Source organism: Corvus hawaiiensis, chromosome 4, assembly GCF_020740725.1.
Source record: "Corvus hawaiiensis isolate bCorHaw1 chromosome 4, bCorHaw1.pri.cur, whole genome shotgun sequence".
NCBI lineage: Eukaryota > Metazoa > Chordata > Aves > Passeriformes > Corvidae > Corvus > Corvus hawaiiensis.
In genome coordinates, this window is record NC_063216.1 from 31,334,467 (window position 1) to 31,352,796 (window position 18,330).

Here is an 18,330-nt window from a genome sequence, read left to right on the forward strand (position 1 = left end):
ATAGCATCTCGAAAGTTGGATGCTTGTCTGAAACTCTGCCAGTTCTGCTTGATTTTCCCCACTCTTTCCAGATGGTGCTGGAGGACTTCCTGGGAACAATCTTTTATCAATGCATTTTATTTTATCAATGCGTGCCACAATGGCTGTGTGTGGTTCCAGATGGAGCCATGTGTCACGAATGTAACAGTACGATGGAATGCAGTCATTACAGAGACAGAAACTGCAGTTTTCCCAGTTCAAGAAGTTTTTCAGAATCAGGTCGAAGACATTAACTTCTGCTTTTCCCCAACCCAGTTTGCCCCACACTGGGCTTCTCTGGAGAGCAAAGGAGGTGAGGTGTTACCAGGTCTTTCACTATGGTTTTCTCTTCCTCTCCAGAGCCTTTCAGTGCTGATGTATGGGTGATGATGTTTGTGATGCTGCTTATCATCTCTGCGGTGGCTGTCTTCGTCTTTGAGTACTTCAGCCCTGTGGGCTATAATCGGTGCCTTGCTGATGGCAGAGGTAAGGAGAGCTGTTTCTTGCTATGATCTCCTCTGGTTTCCAACCTCCGTTCCTTTGTTGGGGTGTTCCTTTGCTTTGAACGCGATACGGATCTAGCCCACTCTGAGCTCTGCATTCAGACTAAAGAGGGCAGGGATGGAGGCGGAAAAAAGGCTCTGAAGAGAGCAGATGTGGATAATGGATAATTTGCTTGGCATGAGAGACGGAGCTGTGTTGCCTTTCATGTCTAAAGCACATACCAGCTCCAACTTGTTTCTCATTGAGGGAAAATGGGCCCTGGTAGCCAGTGCTGGCAGGGCCTACAATGCTGCACTCTCTGAGACAATCACAGGGCTCAGCACTGTCAATCCATCCTTCAGTGCATTCTCCCTGGAGAACAAGCCACTCTGCTGGCCTCCCAGCATAGTGCTATGTCCTCCAGACTCCACATCTGTCAGCTGGTCAGGTCCTTCCCCTGCTTGCCTCTCTGACTTTCTAAGATCGACTGAGAGAATGGGAAACTCATTTTCTTGGGAGTGGGTAAAGAATTGTTTTTCAAGGGCAGCAGGAAAGATAGGAACAAGCAAGTGATCCATCTCTGTGGTTCTGATCTTCAGAAGGCAGCCACATGAATTAAAGAAAGGCTGTCTGTCCTTCCTAAGATACAGCCTTTTTTTCCTTATTGACATGAAAACAATTAGCAAGTTGAGTCTTCTGTCATCTGCATATCTTCACCCCCTGGTGAATCAGCCCTTCAAACCTTTTTGAATTTATTGGTTCATACAGAATAGTGGGACAGAGCCAGTTACTGGAAAATGCACTCATTTGCTCCCAAGTCTAGTGCTTTGAGTGAATTCATGCCATCAAATTAGAGAGGAGTGAAAATAAAAAATGTTAGTGAGAGTGCAAGCAGAACCACATACATGGGGAAGTGGAGAACTTGTCTTTTAACATGGAGCTGTGGAGTGCCTTTATGGCACCTGATCATAACCCCATGGATCTGTGGGCAAAGTACTGATAAACCTGTGAGTATCTTAAGAGGTATTGATACAGATGTGGAACTGGAAGCAGTTTTTAGTACAGGTGTGCAGTTGTTAAGTTAGCTGAACTGCAGCTGCAAGTATCAATATTTCTGAGTAATTATGAAGAGTATGGCATGATCAGACAGATATTATCCCTGAGAGATGAAATATGAGATACAGAAGTCTGCTGCAGAGACTGCAATGCTGATTTTGGTAATGAAAACCCTGGCTAATGTTACTTTGGCTGCATTTGAACTATGACAGTATGCCCCTGACAGCATGCCTTGCACACCCGCATTTTCTCTTTACGGACATCAAGACTTATGGATTGGAATCTCCCATTACAATCTTGGTTTGTGTCTGACCAAGTAACCATGGAAGCACATGAGGTGATCAGTGGAGAGAGGAAGGCTTTTAGAAGGGAGCTTCTCAAGATTTCTTTCCACCTTACATTTCCCACTGATGCTTTTCAGGACTTTCACCTGTATATCTTAGGGCAGATTAGGTAGAGAGGGATGTAAAAATGCTCTGGCATGTAAAAAGACAAGGACTGCCAAACCATGTTTCTCTTAGGAACTTTGTCTCCCTGGAATTTAAAGGCACCATTTTTGCCAGGTGATGATTCTGCTCTGAACTTGGTGTGCAGTTCCCTGGGTGAAAAATGAGCCCCTTGCATTGTTCAGTTGTTGTTCAGTTGTATTTAGGGTAACACAGTTAGTGCTTTCAGATGATCTGTGCTATTTGCTGCTCAGAGGTTTGGAGAGGTGTGTCAAAGCTTTCCTCCCTTTTGCTCTTCTGCTGGAGTCAACCACAGGCAGCAGCACTAGGATCCAATCAGCCTGCCTGAGGAGATAAAGCATGGGATGCTGATCAGGTTGGCACCGTTGGAGAAATGACAGATGCTTGAACTGCACCATTCATCCTGAGAGGATCTCCTTGGTGTCTGAAGAGTGACTGCATCTGCATTCTCCCTCTCAGCTCTTCTTGTGCTCAAGTTGAGGAAATTCTGGGTTAGGTTCCCACTAATGGAACCAGTGTGTGCTGGGGGTACAAGATTTCTGGGAGACAGGTGCCATTTCGCAAGTTTTCAGATCTAGTGCTTCATTAGCACACATGGCTTCTGGGGTATGAGTGACCTTCCACAGTGAAAAGTGAATAAGGGGAAAATAGGAGCTATTAAAACACAGGATCTGCTCCTGGACTATCTAGGGCAGACCTGCAGATTGTGTCTAAGGTACATGTCACTGTCATGTACCTTAGACACAAAATATGGGGAGAGAGAGCTGTGCTCTTCTGTGGTTCATGGATCTTCGACAGATTGAGTAACAAAACACTCTTGCAGAAGTATTTGAGGAGCCCTGTTATTTCAGATGGTGTTCCTCCTTGTAACTTTACAAGTACAGTGAGAGCCATGTTTTACACAGGTGTATGCTGGGAGTTTGAGGGCATCACTCTTGAACAGCTGGAAGTGAGGATAGAATGTTTCTGAGCAAATTCTATTTCTGAGGACAACACTTCAACCAAAATTAAATGTTTAGGCTTCTAGATACTTCAAATCAGATAAAAACAAATGCCCTCATATAAGGTTTCAGTGGAAATCCCTGAGACAGAAAAAAACAAGAAACCTGAGGATATTTTTAAAAAATAATTTTTCAGGTTGCACTTTGCTGAGATATGGTAGCATGAACTTAGGGGAGTGCAGCTGCAGATATTCACCTCACAGTGGGAATAGATTCTGCTCTTAACTCTGAAATTAAGATGTGTACGTGACTGGAAACACAGACCACTTACTCTCAGATGCTCACTGTGTGATCATGTTTCTCAATCACTCTAGAACCAGGAGGTCCCTCTTTCACCATTGGCAAAGCTATCTGGTTGCTGTGGGGGCTGGTGTTCAACAACTCTGTGCCAGTACAGAATCCCAAGGGTACCACTAGCAAGATCATGGTGTCGGTGTGGGCCTTCTTCGCTGTCATCTTTCTGGCCAGCTACACTGCCAACCTGGCTGCCTTCATGATCCAAGAGGAATACGTGGACCAGGTGTCTGGCTTGAGTGACAAAAAGGTAATGTATCCACCCAAGCCTTTAAAGCAGCCTTTTCCACAGAAGAGACTGCTCTACCCTCTCTTCTTTCCTTTCACGAGAAAAGTGTGCAGGTGTTTTCAGAGTCACATCATAGCTTTAGACTCCAGTTTAAGTAGCACAACTGTTCTTCATTGGCATTCAGTTGCACTTTTACACGTGTTAAGCACTTTAGGAATGAATTATAAACAGAACTGAACTGTGCTTGCTTGCACGATCCCAAACCACACCTTGACTGTCAGCAAGAAACAAATTAATGGAGCTTTGGAGATGATGTGTATAATGGCTGTAACCAGCTTTTTCAGGATGAAATAATTTGTCTTGGGTAGGAATGCTGGCCATTAGGCTAGCAAATATGATCTGTTAATTTATTCTGAGAACAAGTTCTGTCCATGGGGGTAAATCATTGTGGCTTTGATGTTTTACTATTGCTTGCATTTGAAGTTATACTGTCATTTTTCAAGGTGTTTGGAGGCTTCGCATCGTTTTTTGTTCAGACTCTGAACACTTGAGGATTTTGAGAAGATTGCTGACACATGCAGGGTAGTGCTGTCTGGCTGGTGAGGGTATAATGCTTTGCACACTGCTTTATTTTTGTTTTGTGGTGAGGCTACTCACAAGGAATTGAGTATTGTGAGGCTCAACTGTCCATGCTGAGCTTGTTACTCAGTCACTGGGGCTGCTTAAGGGGTCATACCATTGCAGGGCAGCCAAATAGCAATGGGTTGCATGCACTGCTATTGGGATAGCAGCAAGAGGAGGACTGCAAGTGTCAGTTGCGGCTGCTGGGTTGGTTATAGTTACTGATTCTCGTGTCCCTCATGATAGTCTAGAAATATTTGTGGCCAGGCCTCCTGTGTATACAGTGTCTTGTTCAGTAGCCTGGAAATTCTGTGATAGATTAACCATAAGAGTTTTTATTATTCATTTTGCTTTTGGTTTGTTTTTTTTCCTGGATGAAGCATGGCACAGAGTAACATGCAGAAGTGCTCCTGTTATTTGTGTTAATTTTGACCTCAGTTTATTTCACACTGTCTCCTCATTTGTAGTGTGCTGTGTTCAGGATGGGGTGGAGGGGAGTATGCTTTTCTGTCAGGTCGAGGTTGTTGCAGAGACTCCTTAGAAGCTGTGGGCTCCTTCAGATTGAAAGATACTGTTCAAAACCAGCCAGCCCTATCAGAGGTAATATTAGTGTGTCATCATTAGATTTTCAACTGTCTGAGCTAAATGGGATAGTTCGTACTTGTGATCTATTGTTTCAGGCTGTGCCTAGGCTCATGGAGAGATCCATGCTTTCATTCTCATGGTTTTCAAGACAGTCTTCATACCTGCGGAGATATGTGCATGAAATATCATTTGAAAGCAGTGACTCCCAGAGCTTCACAGAGCCTTTGGATACAAATTTCTGGGCCTATTTTAGTTGATTTCACTGTAGGGCCACCTGTGTGTATTGGATTGAGGCCATTTTCTTCTACTTTTCTCTGCCAACATACCTGTATTTACTTTTGCTATGCTAAAGCATATGTGCTTTTTTTCCCTGGGGGAAGAGAAAGGCCACAGTACGTAGAGAATTGTGGTATGCCTCAAACATAGCTGCTAGTGCAAGTACAATATTTGGGTAAGATGACAATCTACCAGAGCATCTGGAATCAAATGAAAATTGGCTAGAGAAACTGAAGGCCAACAGCTGCCTTTGGACCATAAAGACAGGTGGGACTAACTTTATCCAAAAGATGTGAGTGAATGAGTTTGATCTACTGGGCTTATGGATTTTACTCTCTGAATATGCAAAAGACCCTGCAGGCTTTGGGAGCAGTCATCCAGACACTTGTCACACTGCTTCAAGATCCCCTGGTTTGGGATGAATTCACTCCTCTGAATCTCATCTTTTCCCTTTTCCAAAACCTGCACGCTGCTTGTAACTCATTCATCCTCTCAATGCACCAATTGGCCAGGATGAAGGGCACGGCCACATCCAGGGCACATGGAGGTGTGCTGTGCTCTACCTCCCTTCTCTTGCCTGCTTAAAGCCAGTTCAGACTTTCAAAAGAGGCAGTCACTGTTCAAAACCAGGTGGGAAAGACCGTTTTCCAGGAGGAAAGATTGTTGCTTCCAGTCTTTTTTATCTCCAATGTATGATCTGGTGTCCAGAGCAAAAGTGAGGCAGATGTCTCCGGGCCTTTTCCATCAGCTGGTAAGGGCATCTGTGTCCAGCACAAGGGCTTAGCAGAGGATGTAATCCAAGCCGACAGGCAAAGTGACAGTTGTTTAAAAGGATATTGTTCCTACTTGCCTAGACCCAGATCTGCTTGCAAATGTCTCTGTAGTACGACAGTACCTGGGGAAGGTGTCCCACTGACACTGTAGAGCAGCCAAAATGCCAGATGCACTCACAAAATCCATTACTGTGCCTGGCTGGGGTGCACTTGTCAAGGTCAGGCTGGCTACATTCTGCAACAGCTACTCTGAGGGTCTCCTTGGACCCTCTTCTTGCCTGGGAAGAACCACTCCAAGAGGTGCCTACAGCTGCCGACATGCCGCTTCCCCAGCAAAACAGACTGAAATGTTCCAGATGCCTCAGGACTTGGATGGTGTCTTGGCTGTGCCCCAGCATTTACTTCCTAATGGCATGCAAGACAATGACTAACGTCATGTCCCCACTGTGCTTGTGTGGATGCCTGAGCAGGTCTGTCTAAACTGGGCTGGATTGGATGCCTCTGTGCCAGGGTACCAGGTTGAACTGAGGGTGTCTGGAGGCCCCCTGTATGCACTTAGTGACCTCTGCCACTCTCTCTCTGTCCCAGGTGATGCTCACCTTGCAGAATGCCACCCTTTGGGCACAGCTGGCTCAAAACAGGTGCCAGAGCTGATGCAAGAACCCACCTCATGATGGCTGTTAGTTCCCCCATGTTAACCTTTGGAGCTGCTAAATCATACATCAAGCTTTAGCTCTTAACTCTGGGGCAGCTGTGGGCAGTTTGAGGGAGGAGAAACCTGCTGCTGCCTGAGAGCAGCATTGGCCCTGTGAGTTCTGCAGGAAAAGTCTTGCTCTTGACAGCATCTCCTTTCCATCTCCCTGTGCTTGTGGCATGGTGAACCACTTTCCTCCTGCACAGGTGCCGAAGCAGCACCTTCTGCCTCCACCTGTCCACCTTGTACAGCAGAGGGGCTGGAGGTGGTCCTGGAAGGGGCAGTGCCATGATGGCCGTGTCAGCTCCCAGCAAGCCCATCTGGAGCATCTTTGCGTGTGCTGCTGGGCTGCATCCATCCAGGATCCATGTGGGGGGCTGCTGCTGCCCTGACCCCTGTGGAAGCCCCAGTGGTAAGAGGGCCTGTCGCAGAATACTGCAGTCAGCTCCCGGGTCTGGATTTCATCTGAGTGTAATCAGAAGATATAACCCAATTTCCATTAGTGGGAGAGCTTCAGACACATTAGGGAAACAAGCGCCCGCGGTATTTCAGTCTAACGAAGGCAATAAATACAGGAAAGATTATAAAAAATGAACTAATGTGTGAAGTAATCTAATAGCTATACGTAATTTCCATTCATATACAGTAGTAATAGAATAAAAGCAAATGTGGACAGCCAGCAGGGCATTTAAATAAAATGATTTAGAAGGCAGTAGGTTAATAATAATAAAAAAATAGTATCCTTTCCTATAAATTAGTTGGAAATGCCAAAGAAGCTAATAAAGTATCAAAATGGTAATTTTGTAATTGACATGAAAAGAAGAGAAATGGATTTCTGCATGCTTGCAAATTAATATAGATTGCTGAAATTTCACACGTATTTGACTTATTTGCTTTTTAAGATGTTAATGAAATGTTGAGACAAATACAGCATAGGTCAGTTATTTTTTCAATAGATATAAGTTTGTTCCTTTCTTTAAAAGGTAAGTTTGGAAGTTAAAACTGGGCAGTATTTTTACTGAAAAAAAATCTGGGGAGAATATAAGAAGGCAGAAGAAATTCCTGATATTTTCCAAAATATCTCATTTTAGTATACTTGATACAAAATACTTTGATATTTCTGAGGTGTATTTTGACATGTCATTTTCTAAAGGCACTACTCATAAAATTGACCTACATTTAGGGGGAAAAAAAAAAAAGAGGAAAAAAGATTTTTTTTTGGGTAACAAAGGAAAGGGACAGATGGAGATAATTGGAAGACAAAACAACTTAGGTAGATCTGAGGTGAATGGAACATTTCAAGTTGATACAAAGCAAAAGCCTCACTGAAAAACCTACAAAAATAAAAGGATTTGCGCTTTTCCAGCAGTAATAAATGCTTGGCTGTGAAACTGAAAAATGAAATATTTCCCACATTGTACTTTGCAGCACATTAAATCGAAATTATACAAGGATCCCAGATATGCAGAACACTTAAGCATGTGCTTAACTTTGTGCTCATGAGTGGTGACATTAAAGTCAATGGGCTATTATACACATGATTGAAGTTAAATGCTTCCCTGAGCTTGCAGCTTTTGTACAACGCTTACCTGTTCTGGAAAAGTCCAGGGCATAATGCAGAGCAGATATCTTCAGCTAGACATTTTTGAAGAGGACTAAAAGTGGGGGTCAGTCTTGTGCCTTGTGAGCTCTGTAAGGGGAAGATTGCCTAACTGGATGGCTTGGGGGCGGTAAAAATCTTCCACAGGATTAAACATTTAGTGTTAACTGACATTTGTGGTACTTCCACAGATTTTGGCAGGATACAAAGGAAGTTTTATGTGGTGGTGTCCACAGGCAGAAGGTACGCAATCTTTCAACAGCAGTATGATTTTTATTGTCAGGACAACTTTGTGGAGATATGAGTTAGGAAGACAAAAGAAGGACCATGCCGCTTCCAATTCTGTCCTCTTGTGATAAATCGTAACCTTTTCCAAAATGCGTAAATCTGGTGCACCTTACTTGACAAAAAGAATCCCCAAAATAAAGAAGTTCTTGAGTCTCCAAACCTTATGTCATGGGGTAGAGTTGAATTTCTTTCCACAGTGCTTTCCTAGGCGTACATCTCCCTTTAAATGAGTTGAACAGTGCCTTTTGCTTAAATATGACCTCTATCAATAATAGTGGTATTGACTAGTGCTTAATATAAAAAACACTGGCTCATAGTGAAGTGTAGAAAACTCAGAGCTCTGATAGTCTGAAATTTTATGTCTCGGAATCTGATTATTTCTCTGCATCTCCTTGTAAATCATCAGGTGCTATAGCATGAAGTATTTACAAATGCTATATACTGTAGCTATATATTATGTGTAAGCACACATAATACATGTGTACTCTGTGTAATTACATATTATGCTAAATTTTCATATTAATAAATAGCTATTAAATAGTTACAGCATATGATAAGTTAGTAATAGATCTTTCTAACTTGTGACTTACATATATTGTGTACATAAGTGTGATCTCAGATAAATTTTTCTGGTTGCAGATGGGTGTTTAGGTTTAGACATTCTCCAGTCTTTGTATTGGGATGATTTTTTTGCTTTCTGAGATCTTTGGAACAAACCTCTGTGCCTGTGTGCTAAAATCTGATTTGGTAGTTTTTAAGACTATAAATGTTTAAAATCAGTGGGTTTTCAAACATGTTTCCCACCCCCCCCCCCTTCAGTCTTACTTTCTTTGTCATTCTCCCTCTTTTTCTTAAGATCAGTACTCTACAGTCAGAGTGGCAAGGAAGCTGCAGTGTGCTTTAGCCTTCACTTGGTCTCCCAGGATTCTCTTTTTCCGTTCATCTGGAGGGACTTCCCTGGGATCAACACAGGCTGAGGGATGAAAGAATCAAGAGCAGCCCGGCTGAGAAGGACTTGGGGGTTCTGGTGGGTGAGGGGCTGGACATGACCCAGTAATGTGAATTCACAGCCCAGAAAGCCAATTGTATCCTGGGCTGCATCCAAAGCAGCTGGACAGCAGGGTGAGGGAGGGGATTCTGCCCTTCTGCTCTGCTGAGACCCCACCTGCAGTGCTGCATCCAGCTCTGGGGTGTTGTCTTCTGAACAAAAAGGAGATGGACCTGCTAGAGTGAGTCCAGAGGAGGCCACCAAAATGCTTAAAAGGATGGAGCACCTCTCCTTACAAGGAAAGGCTGAGAGAATTGGGATTGTTCAGCCTGGAAAACGGAAGTCTTTAGGGTGACCTAATTGTGGCCTTCCAGTACCTGAAGGGAAACCTACAAAAGAGGTGGAGAGAGACTTTTTAACAAGAGCATGTAATGACAGGACAAGGGCTAAGGGCTTCAAACTGAAAGAGAATAGGTTTAAATTATGTATTAGGAAAAAAATTCTTCTGCATGATGGTGGTGAGGCACTGGAACCAGTGCCCAGAGAAGTTGTGGATGCCTCATCCCTGGAACTGTTCAAGGCAAGGTTGGATGGGGCTCTGAGCAACTGGTCTAGTGAGAGGTGTCCCTGACCATGGTGTGAGGATTGGGATTAGATGATCTTTAAGGTCCCTTCCACCCCATTCTATGAATTAATGAGAGTAAAAACCTGTAATGGGACTATTCAGGATTGTTGCTGGTTAAAATGCAGTTTAGTTGGGAACTTAAGCAGGTAAGATGCAAGGGGAGGGGATACTCAGAGTCAGACTGTAGGCTTAATTCATCCTTTCTGGAAAGGAAGAAATGCAAACCCCTGGGCTTTGTTGGAGGCGTGGGTGAGAGTCACTGGATGAGGGACTTTGGTGATGAGGCCGTGGCAAAGTCCTGACCTTGCAGCTTTTGCATTCCCCCTCCACAATGCCCTGGCCTTTCCAGGCCATGTCCACCAGTGACCCTTTCTTTTCATCTTCCTTTTTACCAGCTCTTGGACCTATCCCCCTTTGGAGGTAGTGGTTAAATTTGGTTGCTTCTGTGCTAATTTCTTGGCAGTCTGGAAAAAGCTGTCTTTGGAGAATTACGTAAGGGGGAGAAAGAAAGAGGGAAGCAAAGGATTGTCCTGCTTCTCACGTCAGTATAAGTCAGCAGAGAGGGAAACAATGAATATTTTTATTTATTATTTATATGGTGCCATAAATGTACTTGGCACTTTGCAGTCAAATAAAAGACAATGGCCCTGCCACCAAAATTTGGCAGCCTGGGAGATGAGAGCTGGCCTCCTTCAACTGAATGATCAGGGCTGAATTACTGGTGGGCAAGGGCTGGGAGTATGAGATCTACAGGATTCAAAAAACCCACAACAGCTGTGCCCCCACATTTTCATTGCTGATGCCTAGTGACCATGACATTTAGAGTTATATGTACATCCATACACTTGATAAATATTTGGCAGGTTGTATCTTTCCAGGCATTTTTACTTCACTGCAGGGAAAGAAGCCCTGCTTCTCCCAGGCCTTGGGCTACTCAAGGTCAAACTTCCCCTAAATCTCAGTGGCCCAGTAGACTTGTTTACTGAAGGCATAGCTCAGTGCCCCAGGAGTCATGTGGGAGTGATATGGTTTTCATTTCTCTCCTGTCTTTCACTTGCAGGTGGGAGGCAGCTTTCCTCAGAAGGTTAAAGGAAGGCATTATCTCCCAGCTCTGGGAAGGTGCTAGAATGATCCAGCTGCCCTGTCTGAAGTGCCCTGCTTTCTTGCTTTGCCTCCCTGCCCTACAGACATGCTTAAGAAATTGCACTAATGTGATTGCTAAGCTTTTATAATTACTTGGATGAAAATTCTGGCCCCTGTAAAGTCTTTTGGAGGTTTGCCAGGCTTTGCACCGGGTTTCACCCTGCTGCCCAGTGGATAGTACCCACATAAAAGTAGGTTGGCTACTGTTACTACTCAGAAGACAGGAGGATGTGACCTTCCTTTGTTAGTGAAAATGGGTGAAAAATGGAATTGCTCCCCCACCAAACTACATCCTCTGAATTTCTCAGAGTGTATTATAATTTGTTAACCAGCTGTCTCATGTGCAAACAAAGCAGATTTCAAATTCCTCTGTAGTTAGCTGCCACCTCTCATCTCAAGGTCTTTTTAATCAGTTAATTTTCTCCCTCTGAATGAACATCTACACTTCTAATGATATTAACATGAGTGTAGTAACTGGCATCTTTCTGCCTCACTGATTTCTGTTTTGTGTTTGCCTGGGATCATTCAGTAGGTACCCTTTTTCCCACTGCATTTAGCTTCCAAGGAAGCTGACTTTCAAGAATGAAATACATGGCACAATTTGATGCTGGATAAACAGATGATCTCCATCCTCTACATGCGTGCAACCAAAAGTTAAGTGTACTGTAGCTATGATTTCGTAGCCCCCTTCATTGCAACAGATGTGACTGGGGTGTTCTGATATCATACATACTAACACTTGAGCTGTGCAAGGAGCTTTTGGCTCTGACTGGTGAAGCTCAGTGATTCCACTACAGATGTCTTCTGGTCAAGCTTGAGGGACACCTTGACTTGAAGCCTATATACTGCCATATACTATGTGTCCTGAAGAATATTTAATATTTTTCTTCACCTGTTGGGTGGAGAAACTGCACAGAACCTGTATAATGCCCACGCACTTGGCCGACCCAGAAGAAGCCTGGTGTTCTGGTGGTGGGTGGACTCTGTAGGTGATGGTCTGATCCTGAAGTGGCCCCTCAGGTCTGGTGTATCGGTAATGCTTGGGTCAGCATAAAGGCAGTGTGGCAGCAGCAGGCACAGGTAGGTGTGTTTGTGGAAGATGGGGAATCCCTGGCATGCCATCTGTTTGGGGTGACGCTGCACTGCCCAAGGTTTTCAGTCTCCTGCTCTGTGCAGAAGCAGCACAGAGTAGTCCTGTACATTGCAACCCAGCTCGTAAAGAGCCTGCACAGTCCTACTGTGTGCATTGCTCTGGCAATAACCGCATGTCATGGAGGCTTCTTCCACCAATTGGATCTCTGCTTTCATCTCAGTTATTTTGCAAGGACAACTATTTTTAAAGTTGCTATATTTGAACTCCTTTCTTTTGCTTTCACCTGCCCCCCCCCCCACCTCTGCATTGTCACTAGGTTGCTCTGTTCCCTTCCCTGACCTGCACATGTCCATATTTCACCAATAGACATTCATAGATATTTTTCTTTCTTGTTTGTGAGTCTGGCCCACACTACATCTTCCTTTAAAAGGGACTTTAATCGAATTCTTTGCCAACTTTGCTGCAGTCAGTTGCACTAACTGATAACTCCTTTCTTGGACTTAATCTAGAGCAATTCATGGGTGAAAGCGCTATGCAAAGCAAGACAGAGAATTTGAAACATCACTGGGTACTGAATAATAAGATAAACCACAAAGTCAAAGTCTGAGGGAGCACAAGGTAATTTTATGCCCTCCCTAAACTGATATAGTGGATGTGGTGCTGTTCGGTCCCTTTTTTAAAAACTTCCTTTTTTTCGTTTGTTTATAAATCAAGACATGTATTGTTTGACTCGTGAAGACAAGAAACTGGGGTTTCACCACTGCAGTCTTAGTGTTGATTTCTGCAACTGGTCCACAATCAGGAAGAGTTGGATGTGGCAACTGGATTCAGAGCTGTGAGCAGTCCCAGCCACTGCCGAGGAGGCAGAGAATGTTATTGTGAGGGAATGCAGGAGGGAACTAAAAAAGAGCTAGGGCAAAAGGATGATCTGAAAACTTATAGTCACTTAGAAATGGCTGTGAGTTCCACCTTGAAAATAAAAAATGTCTGTAATGTCAAAACTACATGACTGTGCAGAGGGGAGAGGAATGCTTTAGGAATGAATCTCAAGAAGTATCTGTACGAGAGAGTCATTAATAATAGAGAATGAGCAGCACAGTCACTTTAGTCTGCTCTCCTCACAGACTTGTACCAGTGCTATGATTTAGGTTTGCAGTATGATTTTCTGCCTGTGTTGCTGGGCTGGCACAGCTGGCACACTCCTAGCTGGGATGCAATTTTGTCAATTTTAAAGTGCCTACAGCACCATGCCACCAACAGTTCCAAGTTCCATGCTCAAAAACTGTAGAGCACTTCCTCTACCAGGGCAGGTGACTGGGGGCACGGGTTTGTGGATGTGCCTATGTGCACAATCAAGCTGCATAAAGAAAAGAATATAGTAAAAGTCCTGAAGATGGTGCTGGCAGTGATGATTGACATTCCAGAAACAAACTACCTGAATGCAGATCAGGACAGAGGTACAGCTTTGAAGAACTTGCAAGCTGAAAATGAAGGATAGACAGAACACAATATAATATAGAGAGATCCTGAGAAGAGTGATAATGAGCATGAACTCTCACTAGCATTGTTTTTGTTGCCTTACTGCAAGCTTTTTTAGTATAATATTCTCTCAGCATCTTTGTGTCTTGATCGGATTGTTCTTGATATGGTGGAGAGCATGTTCACCAACCAAAGGTAAGTCAAGGAAAGACCTACAGGATACAGCCAAAGGACAGCAGCAAGAAGGGCTTGCAGGTCCATGTAATACAGCTTGCAAAGGAAGACTAAAGAAACTGGGCTTCTCTAGCTGCAGCCAAAGAACATGGAGAAGAAGCAGCACAACGGTCTTCAAAAACATAAAATGCACCTTCAGAGAAGAAGAAACTATTTGGATTTCCCTGTCCATGGACAAGATAACAGAAAATATTGCAGTTGTATTGCAGCTGGAAGGCTTTAGTTCAGATACTTGGAAGAACTTTCCAGTAGTAAAGCTGTGGTGGGGATTGTCCAGGGAATGGAGGAGTCTCTAGCACCAGCCATCTTCCACAGTGGACTGGATTAAGAGTTGTCAGGAATGCTGATGTCCAGGAGAGACTCACCAGAGAGACAGAGGTTGAAGAGACATCTTCTCAGGGTCAAATTCAGGTTTGTGATTCTGTGGCATTATTCGTGGTGCAGCTTGAGGACAAAAATTGTATATTTTGGGGATATGAAAAGAGCAAGCTGCTTCTCTTTGAGAGTCATCCATTATCTGTGAAGGAATTCATTTCCTGGCTGAAACAGAGGACACAGAAGGCAACTAGGGCAAGACATGCTGCTGTGGACGTGTGTAGCCTATCAGGACTTAGGTATAGGCATAGAGCTACCTCACAGTTAGACCTGAAAACCACTGGCCCACTCTTCAGTTTTTAAGGTTCTGAAGGAAGCTCTTGTGCAAAAAGCCTGGCTGGATTTTCAGGCAATGAAGAAAGGTGCAAGCTGACTGCAGTTATATGCAGCTGAACCAGAACAAGAGAACACTATCAAGGATATTTGGGCAATGTGGACAGATTATGCATTAAGAGGGTGGTGGGCACTTTGGGCTTGCTGCTACCCATAGCAGTTGGCTCCCTGTACTTTTGGTGGGAGAAGCTGTCCTGAGGGCCAAATGGACCAGTGGCTAGATTCACTTGTGCCAATGTAGATGTCTAGAGCCATTTTAGGTGTACTGGAGTGTCCAAACTACCCTCAGGTGGCTGGCAAATTTGACACAGGGAATATGAGAGACATGTTCCCAAGGTGAAATTCCCTTGGCATCTCATCTTGGCACTTACTTCTGGGCAAATGGAGTGAACTCAAAGTATCTAGCATGGGCTTAAGCTCTTTTGGACTTGCAGCTAGCCAAGGAGCTGAATCTGTGGCTCTTAGTTTGATGGGTCAGAGCTGTGGAGCTTTCTGTGGTAGAAAACTTTAACTGGGCATCCGGGCCTTATGAAGTGTAAGGAGCCCTCCCAGAGAAGCTGTAAAGCACTACACACACGCACCCACACACCCACCCTTGCACCAAGTTCTGCCAGCTCATTACGTTATTCAGCAGTGGATTGATTTGGGCTTTTTTTAAGCAGTGTAAAAGTAGATTGGCTGATAAAAAAGAGCCTTTTTGTTGCGAGAGCTTGCTGAGTTTGGGAAACTGCTTTCAATGCTATTGGCAAACACTTTACAGTGTAAACAGGGCCTACATCAGGCAGATAAATAAGTGCAGATGTGCTTTTCTGTAGGATCCATTTGGTGATAGACAATATATTGAAAAAAAAATTCTCATCAAATTAATTGTGGCCAATTAGACATAACCCCTTCCCCTCATCTCTGAATCCCCTCCAATTGCTGCTGCATGAATGGGAAGAGCTCCTATCACCTGTTTCATTATGCAGATTGATATTCGAACATCTGAGAACAATGCTGCTTTCTGCACGGCACGGCTCCAAATTGCTAATGAAACAGCTCTGCCAGCCGAGTCACTTAAACCCGCTTTCACTGCTGCTGTCGACAGCTCTCATGGTGAGATGTGGAGGGGAGAGGGAAAGGAGCTGTCCCCCCTGAATGTGCTAACAGCTCCCAGCCTGTGTGTTTATCGCTCTCCAGAGAAGGAAGATTTCTGCTCTCTGACTCTGAGAGGTTACTTTTCCAAAGCTGGGGTCTGCTTTGCACTTAGTGCTCCGTGATTTCAGTTGGTGGACTGAGGGGTTGAAGAGCCAGGCAGCCACTGGGTTCTGAACATAGACACCTTGTATCGCAGAGCTACTCCAGCCCTTCAGGCATCCTTGGTGTCTGCTTTCCACCCCCATCTCTAGCATCCACCTTCACAATTGATGTGAAGCAAGTGGGACTTCTTTCATGGGTGAAAGGATGTGCACATCACCTTGAGTACATAAAAGGGGAACATCTCACAACAGAGGTTCCATGGTGAATGAGTGGGAGGATGCAAGTGGGATACACCTCTGCCTGGGGCTTTTTGGGTGCAGGACTGCAGCTGAGCCCTGCTGGTTCCCTCACAGGCAGTCACCCCTTGAGGTAGGTAGATCTGGGCAGCAGGACAGGTCTCCTGCTACAGGCAAGTATTAACACGGGGCTCCTACAAGTGTGGACCCTGTACAGCTGGGTTTTCTCAGCAACTGGTGTGGTTGCTTATCTTCCCTTCCCCTATTATCACCACATTTTTTTTTGCCAGAGCCTCAAAGGACTCCTCTTTGCAGATGCCTGGAGTAGTTGTGACTCAGGGCTCTGACAGGAGAAATATTTGCATAAAATAATGGGACCATTCTCTCACTGATCTACATTCTGAGCCTTTCTGTCCATATCTGTGGTTGATTCCACAATGTTGTCAATGTTTACTGCAGCATTGAGATTACCTCTGCACAGGCTTCCTCCATGTAATGGCCCCTGTATTGTTCCTCAGCTTCTCCATCATGTCTCAGACTCCTTATTGACTGATCTGCCAAAGAGCTCTGCTTCCCTGGGGATGATACTTATGATCCAGGCCCACTCTCCCAGCCCCTGGGAGAAATCAAATAAGTGGCTTTCCTTACTAAACTCTTTGACAATCTGTCAATTAACTGTCTTCCTTACGGATCATCTCCACACATTCCTCTACTGTGTTGCCAGGAGGGAACACACTCCTTTCCCATCTGTCCCATGAACTTTCTGGGAAGGCTTGCATGTCTTCTTGTTCCCTCAGTATGAGCTGTGTAGGACAGAAGCTAGTGTAGTTAGAATGATGCAACAGTTTTTGACGCTGGAGAGCTCACTGGGGATCCCTCCATGCCTGGACTGAGCTGCACCTGCTTACTGCCAAGAAACAAATGTGGGGCTTTTTGAACTGCTATCTCCTGTCAGAAAGCTGCATGCATGTACTGCTGTTACTTCTCAAATATGGAGAAGTAGCTGCTTATCTCTGGCTCCATGGGCTGTGGAGTCAGCTGGACATTGGTTGCTTTCAGCGTTGTAAACATCAAGCCAGGTTAGCTGGGGATCTGTGTTCCTCTTAGGCACTCAAGCTAAAATTGTCTGGTGTGGGTCCCATATGGATCCTTTCATATCGTTTCCTGTCTTGCTGTCCACCAAGCTATGGCTGAAGTGTGTGTGCATGTTGGTGTGTGAAGAATAATTTGCATTTGAAGATCTGTTCTGACTGAGGAATGAGCAGGAGGTAAGGATTGGTAAGTGAATGAGTAGTATGTGAATTTGTAGAAGTCATCAACCTGACTTCTTTCTCTAGAAATGTGCTTTTCCAGCTGCTAGAAATAGGCATTTCCTAAAAGAGAAATGTTTTCATTTATTTATTGATTGTCCAGGAGATTAAAAATTGAATCTGGAGCCTTTTTCCCGTGGCTGCTATTATGGGCTCTGGAACACAGTGGGGACAAAGGATAGTTCAGAGTTGGGATTGTTTCCCTTACCACAGCCCTGCCTGACTTTGTAATCCTTCTTACTCTAGTTTGTAGACATTGTGATGGAGGTAGAGATTGTGTCACTGGGAATGGAGGGTGGAGGTATAAAATGGACATGCCAAAACTCAGTCACACCAATGTTGGTCAGGCCTGCCTGATGCTTGTATTCTGTTGGAGGGCTCTGTGGGAATGGGAATGTCCTGTTTGCCTTCAAGGCAGGGTTCTGCAGCCTCTGGGAAAGCAGGTTGCCCACGCTGCAATCTCCTGGTTTAGCATGTCAGGGGAGAGACTGTGTTTCTTTGTGTCTGGCGTGGCAGTGCCCTCCTTGTGATGGGTCCCCTAGGCTGCTGCTTTAATCAGCTTAGTAAAAAAGAATAATTTTAGCATGCTGCGGTGATTTTTCTCCCATCAAAGTTTGCTTTCATTACAGTCTTTGATAGATGTGAGTTTGTCTTCATTCGTAGAGGGTGTTACAAAGTTCTAAGAGACACCTTATTGTCTGTTTTATGCCATGTGAAACTTCTGTTTTGTTGGTGATGCACTAACCTGAGTTCAGAAAAACAGCCCTGATGTTTTTTACTGGCTTAAAGCAGTAGGATACATGTTGTCTCTCACACACTCACATGCACATTCAAGCTCATCTTGCCATCCAGACTGGAGAGATGAATTGCCTAGAACAGAGAAACAGGTG

At 44.4% G+C, this 18,330-nt stretch overlaps 1 protein-coding gene across 4 annotated transcripts in view; it reads left to right on the forward strand.

Moving 5' to 3' along the window:
• The window catches only part of GRIN2B (glutamate ionotropic receptor NMDA type subunit 2B), a 223,975-nt gene that overhangs the window by 194,964 nt on the left and 10,681 nt on the right, over nucleotides 1-18,330 (forward strand). For all 4 annotated transcript variants that reach the window (XM_048300227.1, XM_048300225.1, XM_048300224.1 and 1 more), the window contains exons 9-10: nucleotides 379-504; nucleotides 3,340-3,569. In XM_048300227.1, the coding sequence (XP_048156184.1) occupies nucleotides 379-504; nucleotides 3,340-3,569 (356 nt within the window). The remainder of the gene's footprint in view (nucleotides 1-378; nucleotides 505-3,339; nucleotides 3,570-18,330) is intronic.